We start from the raw sequence: 25,691 nt of genomic DNA on the forward strand, positions 1-25,691 counted from the left end.
GCTCTGTGAAACGTCAGCAGAAGATGCAATTATTGCCACTAGCGTTCTGTTCCAGGCCGATATGACAGCTCCATTTTCAACCTGTCTTCTGTTGTATCATGGCTTAACTTCAGCTTGAATTATCAATTATTCATTAATCCTTCAAACTTCCTCATGACACAAAATCAGTTCCCTATTCTGAGATAGGCCAAATACCCACATCTGCACACTTATAAACTGAATTATAAAGTCGATGATTGAGAAGGGTTACAAGATCAGACAAAGGAGTGCTATTACTGCAAAAGAAACAATACAGATTATACTTTTATATGCATTCATTCTGCAATCAAGGTTGTACGTGCACATCCAAATCTTAAGGGAATATGCACAAAATAGCAAAAGCAAGGAGACCCACATACTAATTAAGCTCCCAATAGAAAACTAATGAGCAGACGAACATGGACCTGCAATGGGTCTTCATCAAGATGATAGATGAATTCCACTAGTTCTACTTAATATTTTTATACAGATACATTCAGCTCACTATCTACTGTACGCAGGGAACTTCACCAAAATTCGTAAAATTATTACTTATTATGTCCGCTGTAGCCACAGCGGTCAATACAGTTTCACAAACACTTCATAACTCATTCCATAGAGCATTATGGGACAGCTCCAATCTACTGCATGGGGAGGAAATAAACACGGCAATATCACCGTATTTCAAAAAGGCCACTAAATGACTACATTTACATCAAAACCCTTTTAACTGCATGACATAATGAAATACAACTACAGAAATAAAATAATCCACATACACAAACACACACACACACACAATTCTTATACAGAAGTGGTGGCATTCCCCTTGAAAACAGAATCACTTCAGGGAGCAATGATAACCCAGCCATACACGTCCCAGTTTGACATTTGAAATGTGATTAACGTGAGATGCCACGGTCAAATTCCGTACACACAATGAGGGACAGAGGGACACAGCCAAGCTAGATAAACTGAAAAGATATAGATAAAAGCAAAAGGCACACACTATCACTTTACACTCGTCTTTGTTTGACCTGCTTAAGAAATATGCTTTACAGAACTGCAGTCCCATATTCACCGGAGACACTTGCAGTGCAGTAACACACCAAACAGTCCAGGCTGAATCCCAACCCTGCCAATGCCACCAGTCATTGCCTAGAGGGTAGGGCCAGGTTCTTTGTCATTGCTCAGTAGCGCCTCTCCTGGTCAACTGGGCACATGCGGCATCCAGCGATACTGTATTAATCAGTCATCACCAACTGTTCCTGGAGATCTACCATCCTGTAGGTCTTCATTCCAACCATATAGGCACACTGGTCATTACTAGCAGCTCAACAAGGCCACTAGCTGTTGAATGAGATGTGCTTTGTGAGGGATGGTGTGAGGAACAAGGCTTGGTGCCACTGGTATATATGGTGCATCTTGTTCTGTGGATCTGCAGAGTAAGTAAATAGGATAATTACACTGCGGCGATGAAAATGGTTTATTTTTTTATTTATTAAAGTCTCAAAGGTTTCTTTTCAAGAGAACCAATACACACTGCTGTCCCACACTATTGCATGGTGTTACCTCACCAATACAAGTTTCAAGTTATATAAGATGGTAAAGTTTTGGAAAGCATTAAAAAGTCAAAAGGAATTTTTAATCTGAAATTCAGTACACAAAAACATGCCACTTCAAATTAATGCAATTTAATGCAAATGTCCAATTAAGTAAAATAACTTTAATCATACCATCAATAGCATTTCCCAAATACATAACTTGTTGTTAAACACAGCGACGCTATAATCTGAGATACGCTAGTGGAGATGCCTAGCCTGCAGTAGCATTCATAACAGCCCTCACTATGTTTAGTGTGACCGTAATGCTCACCATTGGATACAAAAATGTAAAATGCTGCCATGGGCAAAATCAATCATCTTTCTTATAACTTCTCTGTTTATAAGAATTCAACAGGTTGTGATGTTCACATTTATTTTACAAAGCAAATGTGAAGGTTGCAAAATATTTCTGGAAAAAATTTGCGTAATTCAAAAAAAAAGGACCGTGCTTCATATTCCCCAGGTGCAGACTCCATTTTGCAATATGAATCGTTGACTTTGCCTGAAGGGATCCCTCAGTGTCTCTTTTCCGTTTGGCTCATTCTCTTTATCAGCACTTCTTCCTCCATGGAGAGCTCTGATCTTGCATTTCTGGGAAAATGAACTCCAAAAACCCTTGTACCCGACACAGCTCTGTGAACAAAGTTCATCTCTGACAATTGGTTTTGGATTGCCAAGGGATTCAACATAATGTGCATCAGCACACTGTCATGTGACACATTATTTTGGTGGGTCTTAGCCCCCTGGAGCTAAAGTATGTGATTTATACACTGAAGCGTATAAGTCGCATACTACAAAATTGGTGATTACAGTATTACAGTGAGAGAGTAACCTGGCAACAGTGCAGGGGTCAGTGTATGGGATGATGAGGCTTAGGAAGCAGATGAATACCCACTGCTGTGGAAGCCCTTTTAAGGCCTTTTGCCTTTTCATAGAGAGATAGAGAGATAGAGAGAGAAAATTCATGTGGGATGGATGGAAAGGTATTCAGAATATGTGGCACTGGGGAAACCAGCTGGCTCACACATAACCCATCTTCATTTTAGGTGGCAGACTGACACATTGTCAGGCAATTGAACTGCAGCCAGAAGGACATGCGTTTTAAGCCTGGAGTTTATTAGCCTGCAGAGGATACTAATGAGTAATATATGAGTATTCCCGTTGCTACATGTCAATGGTTACTGAGGGTTATTAAGAAGTATCTATGTCAGATGTCAGCAATTTAAACACTAGCAATTGGCACAAGTGGCAATGCAAAAGCCAACACCAGTGAGAAACCATTCATAAATAGTAGTGGTGTAATCTGAACCTAAATACTGTATTTGGAAATGCAGACCTGTATAAAGATGGATTTTCTTCTGTAAGCTGATCAATGGTATTTAAAAGACATTTTGAAAATAAGATTGACAGATAAAGTAAGCATCATATGGAAAATGCTGCAACTGTATTTTTTTGCCCACGTGTTTGCCCAAGGCATTTCAACACATTGACATATGCATTTAGCAAATAACTGTGCAAAATGAACAGGTACCCCCATCATTCTGAACCAGACCCTCATGGGATCATCTGAGTCATTGAGAGAAGGAATTATTCATCCCAGTGCAGTATAAATGATAAGATATCCACATGTAGTAGTACTGTAGTACTGGAGGGTGCAGCTGAACACCACTCTATGTGAAGGAACCAAATGTCTGTAAAGAAAATCCAGGTCTGAAGGATGACATTTTTGTGTACAGCCTGCTTTGCCCAGTGGGTTAAAGTCATTTCAACCATTCCAATGGGCAGACTCTTTCAATTTAAAATGGACTGCAAGTTTTGCTATGCATTTTTGGTTGAATTGAAGTCTGAGCACTGAAGACCATTCACCTTCTTCCTCTAAAGAATTCCCATGGCGTCTTTGCCTTTTGCTTTTAGTCACCCGTTGAAATCACTCCAGTTTTCCCCCTAGGATTATTCTCCACTCCATACCACCCATTTACCACTCAATCTTGACTATGCTCCGAGTCCTCACTTATGAGAAGACAGCACCATTACATGAAGTCACTCACTGCTGCTCCACCATGTTTAACAGCTAGAATGGTTCCGGCTGGGACCTGTGCTGCATCCATCTGGTGCTAGAAGCTGTACTTTCAATTCTAACCAAGAATTTCTCACTTTATCTTATCTGGTCACAAAACCTAACCTAATCGAGGCCGGTCTTAGAAATGGATTCTTTCTTTCCACTTGTCCAGAGAGGCCAGCTCTGTTCAGGGACTCTTGTGTTGTTTAAATAAAAATACTGTCTATCTTAAATACAGAATGTCAGCTCATCTATTTTACAATTACTGTTAGTTGCTGAATGGCATGAAATATGTCCCAAATTTGAATGGTGGTGTTCATATTTAAACAGAAATTTCCTCTCCAGTTTCTCATGCTCTTTGCTTCTCTGCTACAGTACATCATCCCTGACATGTTTCAAAGGCTTCTCAGCCTTCATGGTCAGCTTTGAGTATCACCCATGGAGTAAGTTGTGGCTTCACATTAAATATGCAACAGTGAAGCCTTACAGAGCCAGAAGCATTTATTCTGCAGTCAACTTAGAGAACTATGATTACATACAGACCATTCAATTTTTGTGAAATTTCACATTTTACCTAGGCCTCAATTCACATAATCAATAATACTACTAATCTCAGATCAGGTCTCCCCTGTTGATATGATAACCTTAAAGGCAAATTCACCACAGATAAGCACTCTAATCAGAAATGCTTTACGAATACAGGACCTGAATGGATTCTGCCACAACTATTTTTCCATACTTATGCCATTCAAAATCTCACTAACATACATAATATCATCACCACTTAGCTTGATGTGTATCAAGCCTATTTTGCAGGGAATACAAATATTGTTATTAGCAACACACATTTAAATGCGGCACATGCTAAGTCTTAGGGTACTGTAATAGAATAAGTGGCTTTCAAAAGAGGATATGAGATAACAGCCTACATAATTTAGGGTAGCATAATGCACATATTTTCTGGCAGCACACTACAAACATTCTATTTGAAAAATCAAACATAAGCAATATGAGGCAAAATAATTAAAACCATAGATCCGTGATATGAGAATAAATTACCCAACGACATCTCAGTTATACAACAGTATGCGTGATGACATTCATATTTCTGGCATTCAGCAGACAATCTTATCCATACAACTCAGACATCTTCCACTCTTTACATACAATCAATTTATATAGCTAGATAGTTTAACTGAAGCAACTGCTTTAAGTACCGCACAGCAGCACTCCAGCTAGGACTCAAACCAACAACCTTGATCTACAAGCTTAGTTCCCTAACCATTAAGGTACACTACTGCCAAATACCATTTTGTTTCAGCAATAGAGCTTGTATCTTATTATGGGGGATAAAATATGAGATGGGACACCTCCATTGTACCTTCAAGCAAGGATCTTAACAGTAGGTAAACACCTACTATAGTTTTATAAATAAAATACATATTTAAAAAAATACACATTGTAGTCTGAGTAAAGGAATCTACTAAGTAAATACATTGTGTCTTAATAACAATACACAACCTGGGCAGGTGTGGTGTTAATCGATCCAAACTCACATGGAATATAGCTTTGCTTGGAGAAACCGATACTCGGTGGAACACAATGAAATGTCCTTGCCAATAACAAAGAACGCGCTTCAGTTCTGTAAAAGGAAAAACTTAAGTCATTTTACGCAGTGCTTCCCAGTGCATCTGGGAAACGTACACGCGCAAATAATTTAGGATGTCTTGCTGTGTGGTCGCCATATGTCCCAATTTACCACCAAAGTGCAACATCTTTCCCTCTTCTATCACGTTGTCTGCACGGTAATGAGGACTTGTATTGAACCCTATGCCTCGCGCACTCGATGCATTCAGCAAATACAGTCACAGTTGGTTTCGTTGGTTTTCAGCAAATCACATAGCTCGATGTGTCTTTATAAGAAACAAATCACCTGCATAAATAACACATTTGAAAAAACTCATCCGCCAAAGTGAATTCCATATCGATACTGTTTCCCAAGTTTATCATCAGTCGGATGTCAATTTCTAGTTTAATTTGGATAGAATTGATTCACTTTCCCTAAGTTTTGTGATTCGTCGTTCTCCAACAACAGATTTGCCGTAAGACAAAATATAGGAATAATAATAATTGCATGAACGAAAATAGTTTCAGTGTGTTTTAAATATCTTTGGACATTTGTAAACGAAAAAGCACTATCGACGAGCCACATTGCTCGTTCAAATTGCTCGTGATGACGTTTAGACGGAGAAACCTTTGCATAACATGTGTTGTGTGAATTACATTAATCAACATGTGGTTGATTCAGTAATATATGTTTTCATCGTGCCAATAAAATTGTTTAAATCAGAGCTTCTACAAGTAGTTAGATATTTACGTGATGCATGACATGTACTATTTTATATCTTCACTGGAAGCCAAGTAATAATTAGGCTACTTACAGTAAATACTGGCAGCCTGGCGTAAGAATTGACAAGGAAACCACATTTCTGCTCATTTCAACGGAATAGGAGTGACACCGTGCGTACAGTAAGAACGCAAAAAACATACAAAATAATATATATATTCGGAGACTCACCAAGTGAAGTAACCAACTGTTCCAGATCATCTGGTAGGGTAGATTCAACTAAACGACCTGTTAAAATGACTGTTCAAACGTCCCAGTTGCGCAAAGTGGGGGAAACTGCAGTAATCCAAGTTGTGCTCACTACCTAAAGCACGCGCAACATTCGAATGGCATCGTGTGCGTCACCGGTACAAGACCCTTTCTACTGAAGATCTTTGGTCGTTTGGAACAGAATACCGTACGCGCACTTTCATACGAAGAATGGATTCAGCCAGTACATTTTGGGAGAGGGGGGTGTAAATCCCAATTAAGTCAGCGAACTTTGAACTTTGTAAGGGGGTATCTTCGGTCCTTTATGTGGCCCGTCTGATCAAGTGCATTACTGTGTGCCTTATGTTTAGTCATTATCGTTATTTCATAGTGCTAAAGTCAGTACGCTTTCCACTTTAATAACCACTGTTCCCGAACCAAATGGTTCATCCCAGCACAACCACTGAACATAAAGCGCAGAAGGAATTCATCGAAAAGGTGGGAAACGCATAACTAGAATACACACCTGTACACATAATTGCAGATGTATAATCGAAGTTGAAGACTTCTAAAGTTATTTTGAATATGAATACTGTAACTACTATTTAATACAATGTGAAAACGCGACTGAATTTAATGTAAAAACTAGTGTAGTTTGAAATGGAAAAGTTACTCACGTGTATGCATAACACATACGAGAGACATTCGTTGAGGCTACTGCCAATTTTTATTCTGTCAATCATAACTTAAGCCATGTACAATTTTTCATTACTGTAATGGACACATCCACTTTTGGGAGACAATTCCCACGCTGATCGTGTGCTAATGGTCTCAATTACTGACCCCATAACGCTCATGTACCTACTTGTGTCTCTTAGCATTCAGAAATAGGCCTGTCCGCTATCTACAGTAAACTGAAAAAGCTACCTTGCGACATGCTGAGCAGACATTGTGAAAATATATACATACAGATAGAGAGGGGTACAGAGGGAGATTATCTCCTGAATGTAATATCTTATTCAGGTGATCAGCTCTACATTAACTTCAATGTAATGACTGGCCTATTTATTTTCATTGAATGAATGGGAAAGGGCTTGAGAATTCCTCAATTTAAATGTCTTATAGAGTGGTATAGAGTGACTGGAAATTACATAGATGAGTGTTTTTATTTTTTCCTTTTGTTCTTAAGAGGGGAAGACAGCAATAAATATGCAGCTGAAGTACGTGATTCATTTTTTATGTACCATCTTACACTAGGGAATACCCCCATTTCCATTTATTCTTATCCGCTTATATTGGACAAAATTAGCAAACATAGTCAACTAACTCATTCTAAAACTAGAATTATCAGTAGTAGCACTCATAGGAATATAAGCACTAGTAGGCAAAAGGTAGGAATATGAAAAAAGCATGTTTTTGTATTGTCTGCTGTGTTCCTCTATGCTTGATTTATGACTGCTATAATTTTTTTCAGCCTGCATTGTGAGCCCTGTTCTTTTAATGCATCTGCACAGTGCCAAGTTCTATAGATTCTAGTGAAGTACAAAAAAATGACTCTCATCCAATTCATCTTTAAAGAGTATCTCAACGCTACACCTCAGAGGGATGCTAGCGCATTGACCGGCTTCCTTCTCTAAACTAGCGTGTTATTGAAGCTAGACTCCTTTTCACATCTTTGTTCGTTTCTTTGATGTACACTGTTACCTAGGGTGACACACAGAGCGGTGTTACGGCAAGTGCAATTACACGGCACGGGGGGCAAGCAGGCAAAATTAAATTGACGCCCAGAAGAGGTAGGATAGGAATTTGGATAGATGAGATTAAGTGAGTATTGTATGTTAGAAAAAATATTCCAGACAGGGGCCGTAGCACGGCTCATTCTGCTGAGACACCGAATACGGTCTACGGATGGAAGCCACGGTCTGATGGCGAACACTGACTAGGCTGTACCAGTTTTGAGCATGGCCAGCCGCCCAGTAGGGTGCGCTGTCACCCAGGGAGGGAGCTGGCAGGCTGCCCTCTCATCCTGCAGGAGCAGCTCTTTTCCACCAGGCACCTGCATTCTGCCTGAAGCAACCTTGAGCAAAGCCTGCTCTTTCTCTGCGTGCAATGCATGGGCTCAGCCAGCGGACACGAAAGGATGTACACGCAATAAACTCCAAAATGAAAAGAATGTGTAATGTAACAGAAAATTATTTGGCAGTGTGGTTTGTCACCCCCTTTGGTCCAGACTCTCTGGTTCCAGGTAATGGAGAGTGAAAATATTGTTCCGTATTGCTTACGGAAAAAACTATGGCATATATCATACCTAGCAAAATTGTTCTGCAACTGGCTGGCCTCAACATTGAACTTCATATCAGATCAAATCAGATAAAGCCGTATTTTCTCAAGTGGTGGCAGAATAGAGAAAAACAGATAAACAGATAAACAATGTTGTTCTTTGTGTAGAAAGCCTTTTTAAAGTATGAAAGAGAGTATGTTGCCTTTGTTTTTCTTCCTGGAAAATGTCAGGTTTTATAATAATAAAAAACCTAGGACTATAAGGATACAGGGTGCTCCTTCACAAAGACGTTTGAAAACCCCCAGGAGAATAAAAACAGATAAGAGTTAATGATGTTTAATACATAAATAAATTCCCTTTCAGCTCTTGCCTGCAGTTGCCGGCAGGGCCTCTTCAAACATATATTTTTTCTGAATTTCACAATCTGATTCATGACTCAGAGATGTTGCTTTTATTAGTACCCTCCTTCTTCTAACCCTCCTTTTGTGACTTTGTCTATAGTTGCTACTACCTGTCTACTGCTGCTGTTGCCACAGAGGCTGCCGCTAAAGTGTTAATGTCTGTACAACTACTACCCCTGCTGATTTTGTCTGTATTGCAACACTACTATGCAATAATCTGGCTGCTCACTCACCCTGGGTCTCATACATCACTGGTCCTCTTGGGGACAAACAGAGCAGCTTGCTAAAGATACTCATTAAGAGGCAGCCGCAGTTTTGAGGTGGATAATTTATCAAGATTCAGAGGTGTGCTGCAGAGCCCAGTGGTGTTCTATTTTAAATGACTTGCTCAGGTTTGTCACAAGAGGGGGCACTTTAGTTGACAAGAAAGTACGCACTCGATTAATTGGCCGTGGCGACACAGCAGACATGTTCCCCTAATTTTAATTTTCATTGCACGACTGCCATGGGATAGACTAGCGCACACTGCAAATGACACACTGGGCATACAGTTAAATGCTAAAATGTCGGGACAGTACACTGATTTTGTTGTGTTGGCTCTGTACTCCACTGCACTGGATTTGAAATGAAACAATGAATATGAGGCAAAGTGTAGACCGTCACTTTTCATTTAAAGGTATTTACATATCTAGTGATCCATGAAGGAATTGCAGCCCTTTTATATACCCCCCCCCCCCAAAAGTGGACTAAAAACAACTGGCCAAATTAGCATAATCTGACATTAAGTTGTATTTAGTACTTGGCTGCAAATCATGTGCATTTGATGAGTACCTGAAGACCCTTAAGCTGGGAATACAGCAGCGGATACAAGCCGACGGACACCCAACATCACCAAACACTGAGTATCCTCCCTGGTAATGCTCAGCCAGGCCTGTACTGAACTGTCTTCAGTTCCTGTTTGTTGCTGGGGTGTTTTGCCTACAGTCTTGTCTTCAACGAGGAAAACAGTTGGATTCAGGATGGGTGATTGAATTGGAGCAGTGGGTAGCGCTGCTGCCTCACAGCAAGGAGGTCCTGGGTTCGAATCCCGGTCGGCGGGGGCCTCTCTGTGCGGAGTTTGCATGTTCTACCTGCGTTTGCGTGGGTTTCCTCTGGGTACTCCAGTTTCCTCCCACAGTCTAAAGACATGCAGGTTAGGCTGATTAGAGAGTCTAAATTGCCCGTGGGTATGAGTGTGTGAGTGAATGGTGTGTGTGCCCTTGATGGGCTGGGGACCTGTCCAGGGTGTATTCCTGCCTTTCACCCAATGTATGCTGGGATTGGCTCCAGCCCCCCTGCGACCCTGTTCAGGATAAGTGGGTTAAGATAATGGATGGATGGATGGATGGATGATTGAATTGGCCAGTCAAAAACATTCCACACTTTTTAGCCCTAAAAAAAACATTTGGGTACTTTGAATAATGAGCTGTTCCTTGCTTTCACCACACTTCTCTCTTTCCATCACTTTGGTATAGGTGAGCAGTCTTCTCATCTGTCCATAAGACTGTTCCAGAACATTGTAGTAACTGTCGTGTTTAATATACTGTAACCCGGCCATTCTGTTCTTGAGGCTAACCAGTGATATCTTACAGTAAACCTGCTGCAGTGTTCTCTAGATGGTTGTCAAGTATCAAGCAATTTTGGCTGACATCTGGTTTCCTCAACTACAAGGCTGAGACTTGGCTGTAGGCGCACTTTCCAGCAAGACAATGACCCAAAGCATACTTCAAAATCCACACAGAAAGTGTTCTGTGACAAGACCTCAATCTCAATCCAATCAAAAACCTGTGGGCAGAACTGAAGAGGGCAGTTGAGAAGCGCAAACCCAAGAATCTGAAGGATCTTGCAAGGATCTGCACAGAGGACTGGTCCAAAACCCCTCCAAATGTATTCCGTATTCTTGTCAAGCATTACAGGTAAAGACTCCATGCTGTCATGCTTGCCAGAGGTGGATGCACCAAGTACTAAACCAGGGGTGGCAATAATTATAAAACCATGATTATGGCTAAATCTTTTTTTCAATTATTATTAATATTTCATTTTGGTTGGTTCTAAAATACAGTATTTTTCACATGTTCAGCATTTTGAGTTTATCAGTTATCATATTGTTTATTTTCTGTATTTTTTGTGCAATGCCGGACAGGGGTGCCAATAATTATGAATCAGAAATGCAATACACAATTTTTCTCAACAAAAAAGTTACAGATTGGAAGCAAGAGACTCATTCCGTGACCTGAAGAAAACTGCTATTATGGTTTATTTTAACAACTTAATGGCAAATAAAATGTGATTGTACCTCAAATCTCAAGAGTCCATTTACACAGAAGGGCAAGTTTCATTCATACATTTCTGTAGTCCAGGACCTCCACAGATAAAGTGAAGGTGAACAGTTAATGTTCAGAAATTGGTTTTACAATCTAATAATTGTAGGAATCAATGAGGTCATTTTCAATTTTACTCGGAAGTTCATCTGAAAGAATGACTCCTGCGATACAAGAAGCCAACTCATTCATAATACCTATTTCTATCTAGAAATATCACCTTAAATATTAATAATTATAATCATATTTATAATAGTTTATTTTTATATAATATTCCTGCAGTGATTTGTAACCTCTGTTTCCTTTTGAGTGCAGTTTAAATACTATATTAAATATTAAACCCTTTCCAAGTCTTACTGCCTCAGGCCCAGCACTTTATTCAGGCTAGATGTGAAACATAATCACTTTGAGACATTTCTGAGCTTTAACATTAACAATTAAGCTCTTGTCACAGCTTGTCCTTTTTGGAGAGAAAACGGTGAGGAATCTCGAGGAATCATTAAGAGCTTTTTCTACCTTGTTTTCATACCTGTCTAAAACGTCCATCAAATGAAATGTTTTACATGAACATATATATCGTGATCCCATCATCTTGAAGATGACATCTGAAATAAGATGACCCCCAGTAGAAATGGTAGCAATAATCCACACACTGCATCCTGGATTAGAAATCAAAGGAATGAAACAAAGAGAAGCAGACTTTTTTGTTGTAAACTTGTAATAAGACTGCACTTTTTAATTGTTATTGTTATTATATTAGAATTTTTTGAAGTACTGAAAAATAAAGCATTAAGATGCTTAATTATTCAATTATTAAGTTATTAAGATAATAACTGACCAGTGCTTCGCTTTCTTAGCACCCCAATCTCATACAACACACTTTTCTTATAGCGGATTAACAATCAAGTTTGGTATTGAATAAAACAGGCCGACTGAACTTAATTAATTATTGGAACAAGGTCTTGTAATGTCCCCAGAACCAGGGTTTGGAAAGAAGTCACTTAATTTATCAAATTAAGTCCAAAACAACCATTTTCTCTGGGGCCAGTGTACAGTAAGACTGGCCAACTGTTGTGTTAAACCTATTGATGTTTGGCTGTTTTACAATTGTGGTCTTGTTAAGAAGCCTGGACCTCCCTTTGATGAGATAATACCTTTGGCATGGAAGCAGAGTTTACTTGCCTTAAAGATTACAAGTAAGTTGTTATTTCAGAGCTAAGTACAAGACCTGCAGGAAAATAAGGTTCCTGCTCTGGCACAGCTTTAACTCTCTCAGCATCGAGACCAAGTGCTGGAAAGTATGCCCAATGGCAAGAAAACGGAAAAGGTTAAGGACAGCTACTTAATGGATCAATACCGCCACCCCGTGGCAGAAAAAATACAAATCAAACACAAAATAGCAACATGGCTACTGTTCATTTCTACAGTGGAATAAATATGCAACAATTTAAGTAAATAGCACATGTGAAAGACATTTTTAAAATAAATGACACATTCAATTTCATGGTTCATTGAATTAACTATGTTTATATCGACAACCTAGTAGCTTAAGAACAACAACAATAATAATAAACATAATGGATAATCATAATAAATAATAAATAATAACAACAATACGTTGAGAAAATTTCAAAACGTTCAAATGGTCCCATAATGCACTGAAAATTGCATTAACTTAATTAAAATCACACAACAGAGTCTGAAATAGAGACTGCAGAGAAGTCCATAAACCCAATAATAGACCGTCTCGGACAAAACGTTTCTTTTTCGAAGTTCTTTCCACGCAGCCTACGGCCTGGCATCCACCGCCGAGTCAACATCGTTTGGGAATTCAAATCCTTTATGCAGCAGGCAACTTCGTCGCGGGTTCCAAATCTGGACGTGTAGTCTGGAATCCAGAATTGGCAAATTGGCACATTTTTTATTTGCCACGACCCGTTCGCATGTTGTTTTCTGTACCTTTATTTATGAGGTGTTTTAGTCTTGTTATCATTGCTGGAGTCCGCCTTAGCTTTACTGTCTTGGGCCGTTTGTCCGTTGACTAAGACACTGCCAAGCCAGTACATCATGTTGTAATTGTCCCCGATTTCGCGCAGCTCCAGCGCACACTCCTCAATGGGATCTTCTTCTGTAAAAGCAGAAAAAACAAGCATTTTTAGGGAGCATCAGAATGTGACTTGAACTGCTTTATTGGAAGCTGATCGTTTAAACTACTAATAGCCTTGGTTATTCTCGAAGCACTTACTTTTAGACATGTTTATTTTCTTAGGGTAAAAAGCCTGGTCTTCGTCTCAGTTGGTTGGTCTCTGCGCTCAAAAAGCTCTGTGAGTTACTAACTAACTAACTAACTTCCTTCTTTCCGTTTTGATCTATGGACGAGTTTAGTTTCCTTTTCGATGTCATTGCGTGCGAACACGGTATGCAGTGGATCTCACGCGTCCTAGACGGGTGTTCACGGGAAGAAGGTATCTGGCCACTAGCCTGTGGGGGTTTTCCACCACCGTAGGCCATATAGCCTGCCAAGGCAGAGCGTAAAGGCTGTCTTGTGACAGAATAGGCGTACTCAGAAATTATGCTGCTGCTACCTGTAAATATGACCCAAACGCTGCCAAGCAAGAGGAAGTACAATTCGTCCCAGTAAATGATTCTTACAAGTGATTCATGGTACATGTTCATGTTGCAAAAACATATCCTGGAACGATTCCATTTGATTTTTCACGTGGCAGCAAATAAGTTAAATTCAAATTATTATTTTTTTAATCGCGCGGTTTTAGTTTTTTTTATTTATTTCAGTGAAGCGTGTTCACCTTGTAAAAGTAGTGGTTTGAGATCATCCAAGGACAGAAACATTTTCGCTGGCATTTCAAGGAAACCACTGTCGGGTGACTGGCCATTCCGAAAATAAGACACTCACAACTAAGCAAATAGGAACGAAGGGAATGTTGCATATTACATAACCATGCACGCTGGCGGCTGCTGATAGTAAACGCCCAGGTGCGTCACAAACATTTTATTGTCATGTTCACTGTTCAACAGCCATCTGGTTGGCTGGTGTCAAACAAATATAACCCCCTTAGCCCCTTAGGTACGGTAGACACCGTTGAGGAACTGATTGTACACGAACAGAGTAACCAAACCATTGTACATTTATTTAAAAAAATAAATAAATAAATAGATAAATAAAGGGAAAAAATGAAATGGAAAAATAATTAAAACTTTGCAAGCACCTTCCCGAATCCACATTTCATTTATAAAGTATAATTATATTGACCTCGTTTATGTTGAAAACGATCACTGCAACACTGCAATGAAATGCCACAGATTCATCACAGCGTTTTGTTCCAGACACGCTAAGAGTCTTTCCGTTGGGTTAACCAGAAAGTGACCTCCTTCATGTCAGAACTCTGGAACACTGTGTAGGAGTAGAAGTGAAGAAGTGAAACTGCACCCATGATCTTTATCTGTTGAATTCTTCCAATTCTCTTAACCCACCAGTTATGTTCGTTTCATGTTAATTTAGTGTTCCAGTCAAAAATGACCGCCCCATTACAGCTTACAAATCCATAATAGTACATATATTATCACCTAATGTTGTGTTCTTTTTATCAACTTAATGTTCTTGTAAACATTACAGGTTTTGAACTTCTATTTACTATTTATGGCCTTTAGGCCTCATTTACCTGACCTCATACAACTTGTTTTTGAGTAAAAAAATAATATGTGTATTATTTTGACAATAACAAATACTCAGATTAAATATACTGTGCTATTTATCAGAGTACTCTGTGTCAAAGTTTAACAAGGACAGTTTAAAAAGGTTTTTGAAACCATTTTTAATGTTAAATAGTGGCACAAAATAACATCTGTTGTGTTCCTGGTCAAGACTGACTGGTATGATTTTAGTAGTAAAGAAAGGACATAGGCACAAAACTACACATGCAAACTTTACCATATCACAAAATGAATGTCTGAACACATTAAAGAACAACAGTAACAATAACAGTATTACTAACAATAACATTAAAATCAATAAATCTGTCAATCAATGGTGGTTACATTTTGTGTGTTCTCATGCACGTTGGACAATACGTGGTGGTTGTTGCATGTGCCTTGCAAATATATGCACTGAAATTATGGTACATAATGCTCATTTTGACATTTGTGCTCTTCCTTTTGTTCCAAGTTGGTCACGTTTATCACAATAGTTTAAACATGATAGTTAAAAGTTGATTGACAGTTAAAAACAGGATTTTATGTCATCAACCTGGGATATGCCGTATCTCATTGGCCCTGGGGTCATCCTAATAACATTTTCAGCCGACAGCCAACCTCTCCTCTCTGGTGGGGATGAAGACCAGGACAAATCCCCATTCTTTGACCTGAATGTAACAACAACTTCAGCATGGCCCTCTTCCTCATCACTGCATTCTTCCACATCGGTTCTCTTGGTCTAGCTCATATTCTGTGTTGTCTTCCAACTTCTGACACTTCCTCTTCTAATGCATCTTCATTGTCAGTTTCCTGGCCTCTCCCCTCCTCACCAGTGTCTTGATCAAAGATATGATGAAGATCCTCAAATACAGTATATCAGGTCATTGTGCTGCCACAGAATGAATCGTGAGCAAGGCCTCAAAAAAGCTTTATCTACCAGAGCTGCAAGAAAAGTTCTACAAATTATTGAAGTGTTGCGATTGTTTATGAGAATGCCAACAGGTGTGGTTCCCATGGGATAAAGTGGGGGTTTCCATGGAAGCCAAAAAGGGGAGTGAGGCGCACGCGTTTGTGTGTGTGTGTGTGCATGTGCTCAAACACACATGCATGTGGAGGTCTGGGAGAGAAAGTGTGTGCATCTCATGAATGGCCATGTGCCTAAATGTAGTCTTACCCATTCATTTCTAATGTCTGGTCATTTTTGACCGGGAACACCACAGGTGCACAAAAGTTATGAAAACAATCACATTTTCTTTTGTGTGCACTTAACAAGAGTACATGTACAGTATGTCATACAATGAAAAAACCTGAGTATGCAATAACAGGGAGTTACGATTAGGCACTACATTATTTTGAAGTGACCAATAGAATGTTCATTGCATTGTTCTGGCTGTGGTGGGCCTGTTTGAATATTTTGCACCTACTGTGATACATTCATTGTCACATTTTGGCGATTAACCAACCAGTAAAAAAAAGGCAAGTAGTAAGTGGCTGTGACTTCTCTGCTCACTCTTTGAGATTCTTCACTTACAGAAATAACACTGGCTGGAAAATTAGAAGACTAGGCTGGTTTTAACTCAATTGTGAATCCATGGCAAGGGAGGAAAAGACAATCAAAGAAAAGATTTCTGCTGAACTCCGCCAGCCTAATCAACTGAGGACAGATGAGGCCAGAATTTGTCACACAGCCTTCCTTCTGTGTGCCCGACAAGCCTGTAGAAAAACCCCACCCAAACTGCCACTGTTCATAAAGCGTCCATATTTCCCTCTTTTCCCTTCATCCTCAAAAAATAAATGTTCCAGGGATACCCTCCCCTGCCCGTGGGTACTGAGGCAGCCCTGCTCCAGGGGGCCCCTCCCCTGCCCGTGGGTACTGAGGCAGCCCTGCTCCAGGGGGCCCCTCCCCTGCCTGTGGGTACTGAGGCAGCCCTGCTCCAGGGATACCCTCCCCTGCCCGTGGGTACTGAGGCAGCCCTGCTCCAGGGGGCCCCTCCCCTGCCCGTGAGTACTGAGGCAGCCCTGCTCCAGGGGGCCCCTCCCCTGCCCGTGGGTACTGAGGCAGCCCTGCCTCTATGTGTGGGTGGGCCTTGTAGGGAGGAGGTGCATCAGTGACTTGTCGGGGGTCGGAGGTCATGGTGGCGAGATCGGTCCAGGGACCTCCGGTGGCTCCACCCTGTGCGTATCCGGGGGCGTATGGGGGGGGCTTCAGCTCATCCACTGTTGGGGAGGGGGAGGGGCAAGAGAAACAAATGTTACTCCACCAAACTTTCTCCACCAACCTCTAAACTTCACGCAGGAGACAAAAGCAGAGCAACAGCAACTCAGATGCACAAACAGGTAGTTAAATATCAGTCAGAATGGGCTCACAGCAGTTTCCTGTCAGTAGGGTCAACAGGGATAGCATGTCTATCTGATGGCAAATCAGTGTCAAAAAAGATAGTAATAGTCAATACAAGAACCTACCGCATAACAGAAAGTGCAAGTGCAGTTTTGCAGTGAGGAGAATGTGTGTGTGTGTGCATGTGCCTGAATGAGAGAGAGAGAGATTCTGTGCAAGAAAATTGATTTTTTTTTTAAAAGCTAAAACTCTTAACATGAACTCTTTCAACAGAGTGTTGCAGATAGCATCACTCTGATGATCACCACTGACTAGAACTGGGACTAGAACCAGACAACTTGTGATTGTTCCACATGGAGCACCATGCCTGGTATACAGTTTATACATCCAGTGATCACTTTACTAGGTAGACCTGTACACCTGCTTGGTAATGCAAATACACAATGCAAATAATGCAAATCAGCCAATCATGTGGCCCCAACTAAATACATACAAGCATGCAGACATGGTCAAGTACTTGATCTGTACTTTTTCAGATCAAATATCAGACTGGGGAAGAAATGTGATTTAAGTGACTTTGACCATGGAATAATTGTTGGTGCCAGACAGGGTGGCGTGAGAATCTCAAAAACTGCTGATCTCCTGGGATGTTCATGCACAACAGACTCTAGAGTTAGCAGAGAACGGTGAGAAGAACAAAAAACATCCAGTAAGCAGCAGTTCTGCAGGCAGAAATACATTGTTAATAAGAGAGGTCAGAGGAGAAGGACCAGACTGGTCAAAGCTGAAAGGAGGGTGACTGCACATTACACCAGTGGTATGCAGAAGATCATCTCTGTACACATAACGTGTCAAACCTCTCAGTGGATAGGGTATAGCAGCAGAAGACCAATAAGTCAAAAATATTCCCATCACTTCACTGAGGTAAAAGACTAGCTCAACTGGTCCAACAACATCACTTCCTGTTTCTCGTTTCCTGTTTTTGCAATGCTCTGCATTCAGTTATCAGCCCACACAAAGCAGAACATTATTTCATTGGAAACTGGGCCAAAGCAGCAGATAAGCTGTCAGAGATGGTGATACACGCCATAGAGGAGAACTGACTTCTGTAGATGGCCTGATATGGAGGGGGTGCGTCCAGCGGAGAATAGAGTGTAGTGGGAGGTAGAGGTCCAGAAGTCTCTCCAGTAGAGCCGGTACTCACACCACCTCTCAAAATGGGCTGCACTGCAGTCTGCGAGGTAAAACATCAGTACAGTTACACTAGAGACCGACACCTCAGACCATGTTAACAAAACTGCAAAACCAACCCTATGATAAAGAGCAGGGATGTCTACCGGGTTCAACTAGTTAATGTATCAGGGGCTGCAAGGAAGACCCGGATAAGTTAAAAGCAGAATCAGGCAGAATCAGAATCAAACAGCTTCTAAATTTAGCTCTATTTATTCAAACATTTAATCTTATCTTTTATTTTTTTATTTTATTATTAATCAATGTTCAGTTATGAAGCACACGGTGTCATGCACCCCATACAACACGTGTTGCATCTTTGCATCTAGTCCTGATTCCAGACTTTTCCCTCTCAAGGACATAGCAATTGTCACATTCCCCTTTCTAATTCTTGAGATTTTAAGTCACCATGTGTGGAAACACAGTCTGTGTGAAACAGATGCTTTTCAAACTAATGAGAGTACATTTCTAAAGCTGTGCAATGTTGGCAGCAATCGCTCACAAGCCATCTGTACATCATTATGAAGTAGGAAACCATCAAGGTAAAGAAGAGAGAGAACCTCTCTTTTCCCTATCAGTCCCTTTTTTAATTTCAGTGCAAATGGAGATGGACTTAGACCAAGCTGATTTGTTTATGTCATTGAAAAAGCTCAAAGCAGCTCAGAGTACCTGAGGACAAAGGCATCATATATTATGAATATTACAAATTTGTAAACTCTATTACAAATGAAGTACCTCATAATCACATGCTACTTATATGAACTAGAGTCTTCACCATCATCTTAACCATTTCCTGTTAACAACTCGGTCAGCTTCTACAAATAACCCGTTACGGACCACAGCGTTTGAAGATGCGGTTTCTCATCTGGAATGAGGACCTACTGACCAGTTTCACTAAGGAAATTCTGAAGGGCACATCCCCAGCCATGTAACGACAAAGAAACACAACCAAACAATTTGACTTCTATTCCATTCTTATGTAACTGGGGCTGACATGAAGTGCTGGGTTGCCATTTTGTTTCCTGCCGACCCGAGGCTGCATAATTGGCTGTTATAACGATTTGGACAAGGATGAGGGTTTGGGACCATTTCAGTTTTGTGGTATACTCACGTTTGGTCTTTCACACACCTGGTGCCCGTATGCACGCCCTCCCATGACAATGACCTGATTGCTGTGTGGGTTACCAATATAGGCCCCCAACTGACGATGACGTGACCGGTACCAGCAGATGTAGATAGTGATCTTTAGGATGATGAAGAGGAAGGCGACTCTACAGGTAAATACAAGAAGAAAAAAATCAAGTCTGCCCATTTCACACACATCCTACACATGGTCTGCATTTTATTTATACAATCAGAAACGGTTTGCTCTTGTAATGAGAGGTTTGGTTCAAGGAAATCAAGACAATAGCGGTTGTCACAGAGAACTGTCACAAAGACACTCCCCAGAGTAACAGAAGGGAAAAAAATAAAAGGGAAATACCAGCCCTGAGCCCCCAAATAGTAAGAGGCAAAAATAAACTTCCTCTTGGGGAGAAGAAACCTCAAACAGTGACGAGAAAAAAAAAACTCCCCAATGTGAAGGAACCTGACTATAGGGGGGTGCCCATCCTCCACTTTCCTATAGGTTGAGTTAGTAAAGTCCACAGAACATTTTAAAGGTACAATAGGTCATTTTGGACTTCTAACGGTAAAGAGAGGAATAGCAGCAACAAACACCTTCAAACCACAACATTGTTTAGCCCTCCCCCCTCTGTAAACACGCTTACGTTAAAACGCCACTGGCTGTGGCAATTAAAACCTATTTTCAACCAATAAGCTTCAATTATTGTTCAGTTATAAAATGTTTTGGTACGGAGTGTCGGCCGTCAACTGTATATTTTTTATATATATATTTCGACTATAAACACAGGCAGAGGGTGAGTCAAAATGTCAGTGAGCCGTTTTCAATGATAGGAAGGGATTTACAATGGTCTTGTAACAATGTTTTAACACAAAAAATCTTACCTTGTACCTTTAATGAAATACAATTCACAGATTTTAGTTTTAAGGGTTTTTGTTTGAAATTTGGGCAGCAGTGTAGTATACAGTTTAGTGGACTTGGCTTGATGGTTGCAGATACAATTCTCAAGTAGGACACTGCTGTTATACCCTTGAGCAAGGTACTTATCCTGAATTGCTTCAGTATATAGCCAGCTGTGTAAATGGATGGCATGTTAAAGGCAAAAGCATATGTACATTTCTCTGGATAAGAACTTCCGTTAAATGCCAATAATGTGACGGTAAAGTGATTTTTTGGAAATGTAGACACTGTCTCAGCCTACGTTTTGCCTCTACCCATTACACTACACCTCTGCAAATGCTCTTATCGAAAGACATTTGTTTGCTCATGTTTGTTAATAAGAACCTACAGTAAGGCAGCTGATGGTGAACTGCATACACAAGCAGTAAGATTCACATGAAAAAATTAAACAAGTGTACTTACATGTACCAGAACAAGTCCATTTTTCTTTTCTTTTTGTTTAGCCTGAAACAATATCCATGGAATAAGCTCACTCACAGGAATGTCATTTTAGCATAACTACACTTATAGTGATATTCTTAAAAACCTTTTCCAGCATCCAGCACAAGCTTTAACACAGCAATATGTGCCCACTGGGTGTAATTCTTTAAAAAACCCCATTAAAATACAAATAAGCAATCAAGATGTGAGAAGTTATATTCTGGATTTCCCCATAACTGTAATGTATGCTATACCGTGCGGCCTTGACAGCTTTAGTTTAATTCTGTTTTCACATGAGAGATATTCTGATAAATACAGATTAGATACCCGCATGTACTAACGTAAATAACACTGCAGACAATTAGCAAGTGAAGGGAACATTACAAAGGACTCCAAGTAATTCTAAGTATGTTCACAATGAACTATCAGCCTAAACAGAAAGCAAAAGCAAAAACGTAAAACACTACATAAACCAGTTGCCTGAAAATTGATATTAAAGAGGATAAACTATCAATTATTTTTTCTTATTTAATATATTGCTAGTTGGCTAATTTGTCTTACACATCCTGGTAAAATGTATAATTGTCTGAAAAGACACATTTATGAACATTTGAGAACAAAGAGTGACGGATTCCACATGATACTTACACTATAGGCTTTACTTTTAAAAACCATCAACAAAATTTTATGAAAACTCCTCCACATTCAAAAAGGTCAGCCTTGTTCGTTTCCACTCGGCATGTCTGCACTCCTGTAACAAAAGCAGAAATAAGGCCCTACGTTGACAACCCCCGTTTGAAATAACCTCAGCTCCAGTCAATAGCAGTAAGTGTGCGCTGATCTGACTAATCGCGCATGTCAGATACTCTGTGGGTGGGTTATATGCCAGCAGGAAAACACCTCAGCCCTTCAGTGTCAGGGCTCATCCTACCAATCATGTTTGAGTAGGCAAAACTTTGTTGGCTTAACAACTAGTTTTGTGCAGTACAATGTGAGAGAGGCTGTCGGTTTAACAACTTTTATAAATAAAGTTTATTATTATTATTATTATTATTATTATTATTATTGTTGTTATTATAATAAAAGCAATTTTAAAGATGGAAAGGCTGGTGATGACTGGAAATAAAGATCACAGAGGGGGTAAAAGCGGCACTTGCAAGAGTGAGCTCCACTGTTTCAGATCTAATCTGGTCCTGCCAGTGTCTGCAGTGAGCTCCACTGTTTCAGATCTAATCTGGTCCTGCCCGTGCCTGCAGTCAGCTCCAGTGTTTCAGATCTGATCTAGTCCTGCCAGTGCCTGGAGAGGGAGTGCAGTTGGCATCACCCAAGGGAAGGGACTGGATTCAGTCAGTGGGGACAGCAGTGTTCTCCTCTGGAGCGACTCTTGTTGGAGATTCCAGCTTGCTCTCCATGCATGCATGCGCATGATTGGACTCCCCCGGCTGCTCTGGTAGCATGTTTTTAATGGGAGATCCACCATTGTTTTCCCTACGGATCGTGGCATCTTTATTCTAGCTAGCTGGCTAAATGGATTGCCGGATGTTTGGGAGTGTGGCAGTGAATTCAAGCAAAGCACCTGTAGATTCCCGGCTGAATCCACAGTGAAACTGCAGTGTGCAGTTTCAATCTGTTTGGTGGGGTCGGGTGTGATGTCCCCACCACATTCAAATTTGATGACACAGGCGCAGAATGTTGCAAACCAAAAGACCGAGAGTGCAAAATCAAAAAAGCATCTTTAAAATTAAGTTTTAATGAGGCTCAATGTTAGACAACACTGTTTGTTGTCTCTATGCAGTCAGTCGTCTTTCTTCAAAATAATACTGCTGTATTATCCTTAAAAAACGAAAAACTCCTCATTTTGAATGGAACTCTGGTTATTTAGAGTGTGAAAACAAACTTTTGGGAAAACCAGTCATAACAGATGCTGCCACATCTGCCAAAACTATAAAATGAAGGATAGACAATTTAAAAAACAATAACCAACTCGGTTTTAATTACTTAAATTGCTCTTTGTGAACAACTTGTTCTTTTTGGATTAATCTTTGTGGTGAATGAGTGTGAACGAGAGCAGGGAACAAATTGGTGAAAGGTTAATCAACCGCGCCAAATGATTTAAGGTCAAATTAACACCTGAAGTGGAAGTTGACTTGCAGAGAGGGAAGGCAGGAGAGTTTGACATTTTTTCAACGGATTGCTTGGTTTTAAACATTTAATTGCGTGGGGTTTCTTTTGGAACAGAGTTTGGATTAAGGATGAAAGGACTTTAACAATATGGTTATGTATTGATGTGGTAGAGAAAAGTAAAGGAGAAAGCAATACAATTTTAATTCATCTGGCTACTCTCAGTCGTTTTTATAATATAATAATTTCTATTGCGTTATTAAATCACTTGCAGTTTCTCAAGAGTATAAAAATTAGGTAACAAGCATGCAGAATCCCTTTGTCATCCATCAGCCAAAGAACTGTCAATTCAAAGTATTGCACAAAGTATTAAACCAGGGGTGCCAATAATTGTGAAACCTGATTTTAAGGGGAAATACATTTTTTATTTGAAATGTAAAACGTTGGTTGATTCCGTTGAATCATTACTAAGGCACACTACTTTACACATGTTGCAAAATGTGTATAACTATTAACTATTATTTTTTGGTTTACAACATTATTTGTGCATATTTATCATTAATTCTGCAGCCCATACAGTAGGATTGAAGGTGGAACTGGGATTGGAGTGAATTGCGGTTTTAATGAGGCCCATGAAGTTGGGAGATTCATGAAGAAAAACACTGGAAAAGGAAAGGCAGTGAGGATATCCATCAATCGTAACAGTGGAATGCCAGACAAAGAAACAGAGGAATAAAGCCTTAAGACTTTATAAAATATTTGGCCTTATGAGAGTGAGCAGCTGAAAAGCAATGGGTATGGAATGAAGTTCTGTACTTCTAGAGTTTGACCGTCAGCTTCCAGAAAGGATGTTATTAGATTGCATTAGTTCATACGATGAGGGCATTGGAAATGGTTCCACTAAGGTGTTTTTGGTGTCAAGATTATAGACATGTGGCAGCTGTTTGTAGGAAAAGGGTGCGCATGTGTAGAAGGCATGGGAAAGATGGGTGTTCAGAAGAAGAATGTAGCCTAAGCCATCTCAAGATCAGGCCGTATGTTTTACCTGCAGGGGAAATCTTTGTGGTAAAACATTGTGAAAGAAGGAAGATGGAAAGTGAGGGGGATGCGGATGAGAGCACAGAACAAAATGTCAAGCAATAAACGAGGACTATGAGGAAAGAAAAGGAGAGCTTGGACAGTGGAAAAACAACAAGGGGGTGGATCAAATGGATCAAAGAAGGTTTTTTGGTATTTATCGCAATGATTATCAATTGTGCAAGTGCAATAGAAACTAAGGTGGTTGAAGCAGCAAGCGTGATCTTGGGTGCAACAACTGTGAAGGGGGGGATTTTGGAGAAAGGGTTTGGAGAGAGTTAGATGCCAGGGGAATAGAAAAATGGTAAAGAAAAGACTGAGGGTTTAGGAATGGGAGAGTTTACTGTATTTTTAGATAAAGAAGAGAAGAAATAGAATACATTCACTAGGTGGCGGTAATGCACTATTCTTGTATTACCAGAAGACGAGGAAGAACAGACAGAGGAAGAGAACTGTGAAAAAGAAACCGTAAAGAACAGCATTCTTTGGACATAAGTACAATTTTATCTTCTAGCTTTAATCAGCATTAAGCCACACAATGAACTACAGCCCGATAAGAACACAATGGTGAATAAACAGCATCTTTAAAATAACTCGCAATTCAACCGAGCCGTAACCAACTTTTGAAAGGGGATTTTATGGTGACCGCATTTAGCCAAACGTTAGCTGCTAACTTTGCGACAATCAAAACAAAAGCACAAAACTGAATCGAAATCAGACAAATTCGACAATCGACATTCAAAACATTGTTTCTTGTTTAGCCTGCTTGTCACATATTATGAGTTTATAAATTCGACAGGTGACAGTAATGTAACAATATGATCTCACATTAGCGTTACATTAACAAGAAATCAAACATACACCGGCATCTGATACAACAGTAGTCTAAGTGTAGCCTAGCTAAACACATAGTATTTGCGCAATAACTCACGACATGCATTGATGGTTACTTGTACGTTCCAATTTTGTAGACTGAAAAAACTATCCAACGTCAGTGGAATCACGTCCTTCTTCTTCTTTGAGTTTTACGGCGGTTTAAAGACCGAGAATAGTGCATTACCGCCACCTATTGAAGGTATTATATTATTTATCTTCTTAGTTTATTTCTTAAAGATAAATAAATACATTTCCTGTTTCCTGTTCTTTCTCACAATTTCCTTTTCTGCCCTCACTCTCTTCGTTATATAGGCTACGTCCTGCTCTGAGCTCTTGCCCTTTCCAGCTCACTTTCCATCTTCCTCCTCTCACACTGTTTCGTACCCACTTCACATTTCCCCCCACAATGAAAACATACAGCCTGGTCTTCAGAACACCCATTGCCACACCTTCCACATCTATGCACCAGTTTCCTACCGAGCATATGCCATTACCCAGTAACTGACAAAATCAGGT

General features: G+C 40.1%; 2 protein-coding genes and 1 long non-coding RNA gene across 4 annotated transcripts in view; all 3 read right to left on the bottom strand.

Moving 5' to 3' along the window:
* The window catches only part of LOC133137005 (semaphorin-5A-like), a 61,185-nt gene extending 54,734 nt beyond the window's left edge, over nt 1–6,451 (bottom strand). For both annotated transcript variants that reach the window (XR_009709580.1, XM_061254952.1), the window contains exon 1: nt 6,260–6,451. The gene's annotated coding sequence lies outside the window, so the exon portion shown is untranslated. The remainder of the gene's footprint in view (nt 1–6,259) is intronic.
* Nucleotides 6,452–12,826: 6,375 nt separating this feature from the next.
* LOC133137867 (uncharacterized) lies at nt 12,827–13,965 on the bottom strand. Its single transcript, XR_009709634.1, has 2 exons — nt 13,565–13,965; nt 12,827–13,447 (listed from the first exon to the last, which is right to left on the bottom strand). It is a non-coding gene; the product is annotated as an uncharacterized LOC133137867 (long non-coding RNA).
* Nucleotides 13,966–15,134: 1,169 nt separating this feature from the next.
* Nucleotides 15,135–25,373, bottom strand: LOC133136250 (proline-rich protein HaeIII subfamily 1-like). The gene is made up of 6 exons (XM_061253574.1): nt 25,231–25,373; nt 21,750–21,852; nt 21,084–21,125; nt 19,710–19,869; nt 18,473–18,602; nt 15,135–17,247 (listed from the first exon to the last, which is right to left on the bottom strand). Exons 3-6 carry the CDS (start codon nt 21,101–21,103, stop codon nt 16,814–16,816), a joined length of 744 nt encoding a protein of 247 aa, XP_061109558.1. The 5' UTR covers nt 21,104–21,125; nt 21,750–21,852; nt 25,231–25,373; the 3' UTR covers nt 15,135–16,813.
* Between the last annotated feature and the right edge of the window lie 318 nt (nt 25,374–25,691).

This window comes from Conger conger, chromosome 9 (assembly GCF_963514075.1).
Source record: "Conger conger chromosome 9, fConCon1.1, whole genome shotgun sequence".
Lineage (NCBI taxonomy): Eukaryota > Metazoa > Chordata > Actinopteri > Anguilliformes > Congridae > Conger > Conger conger.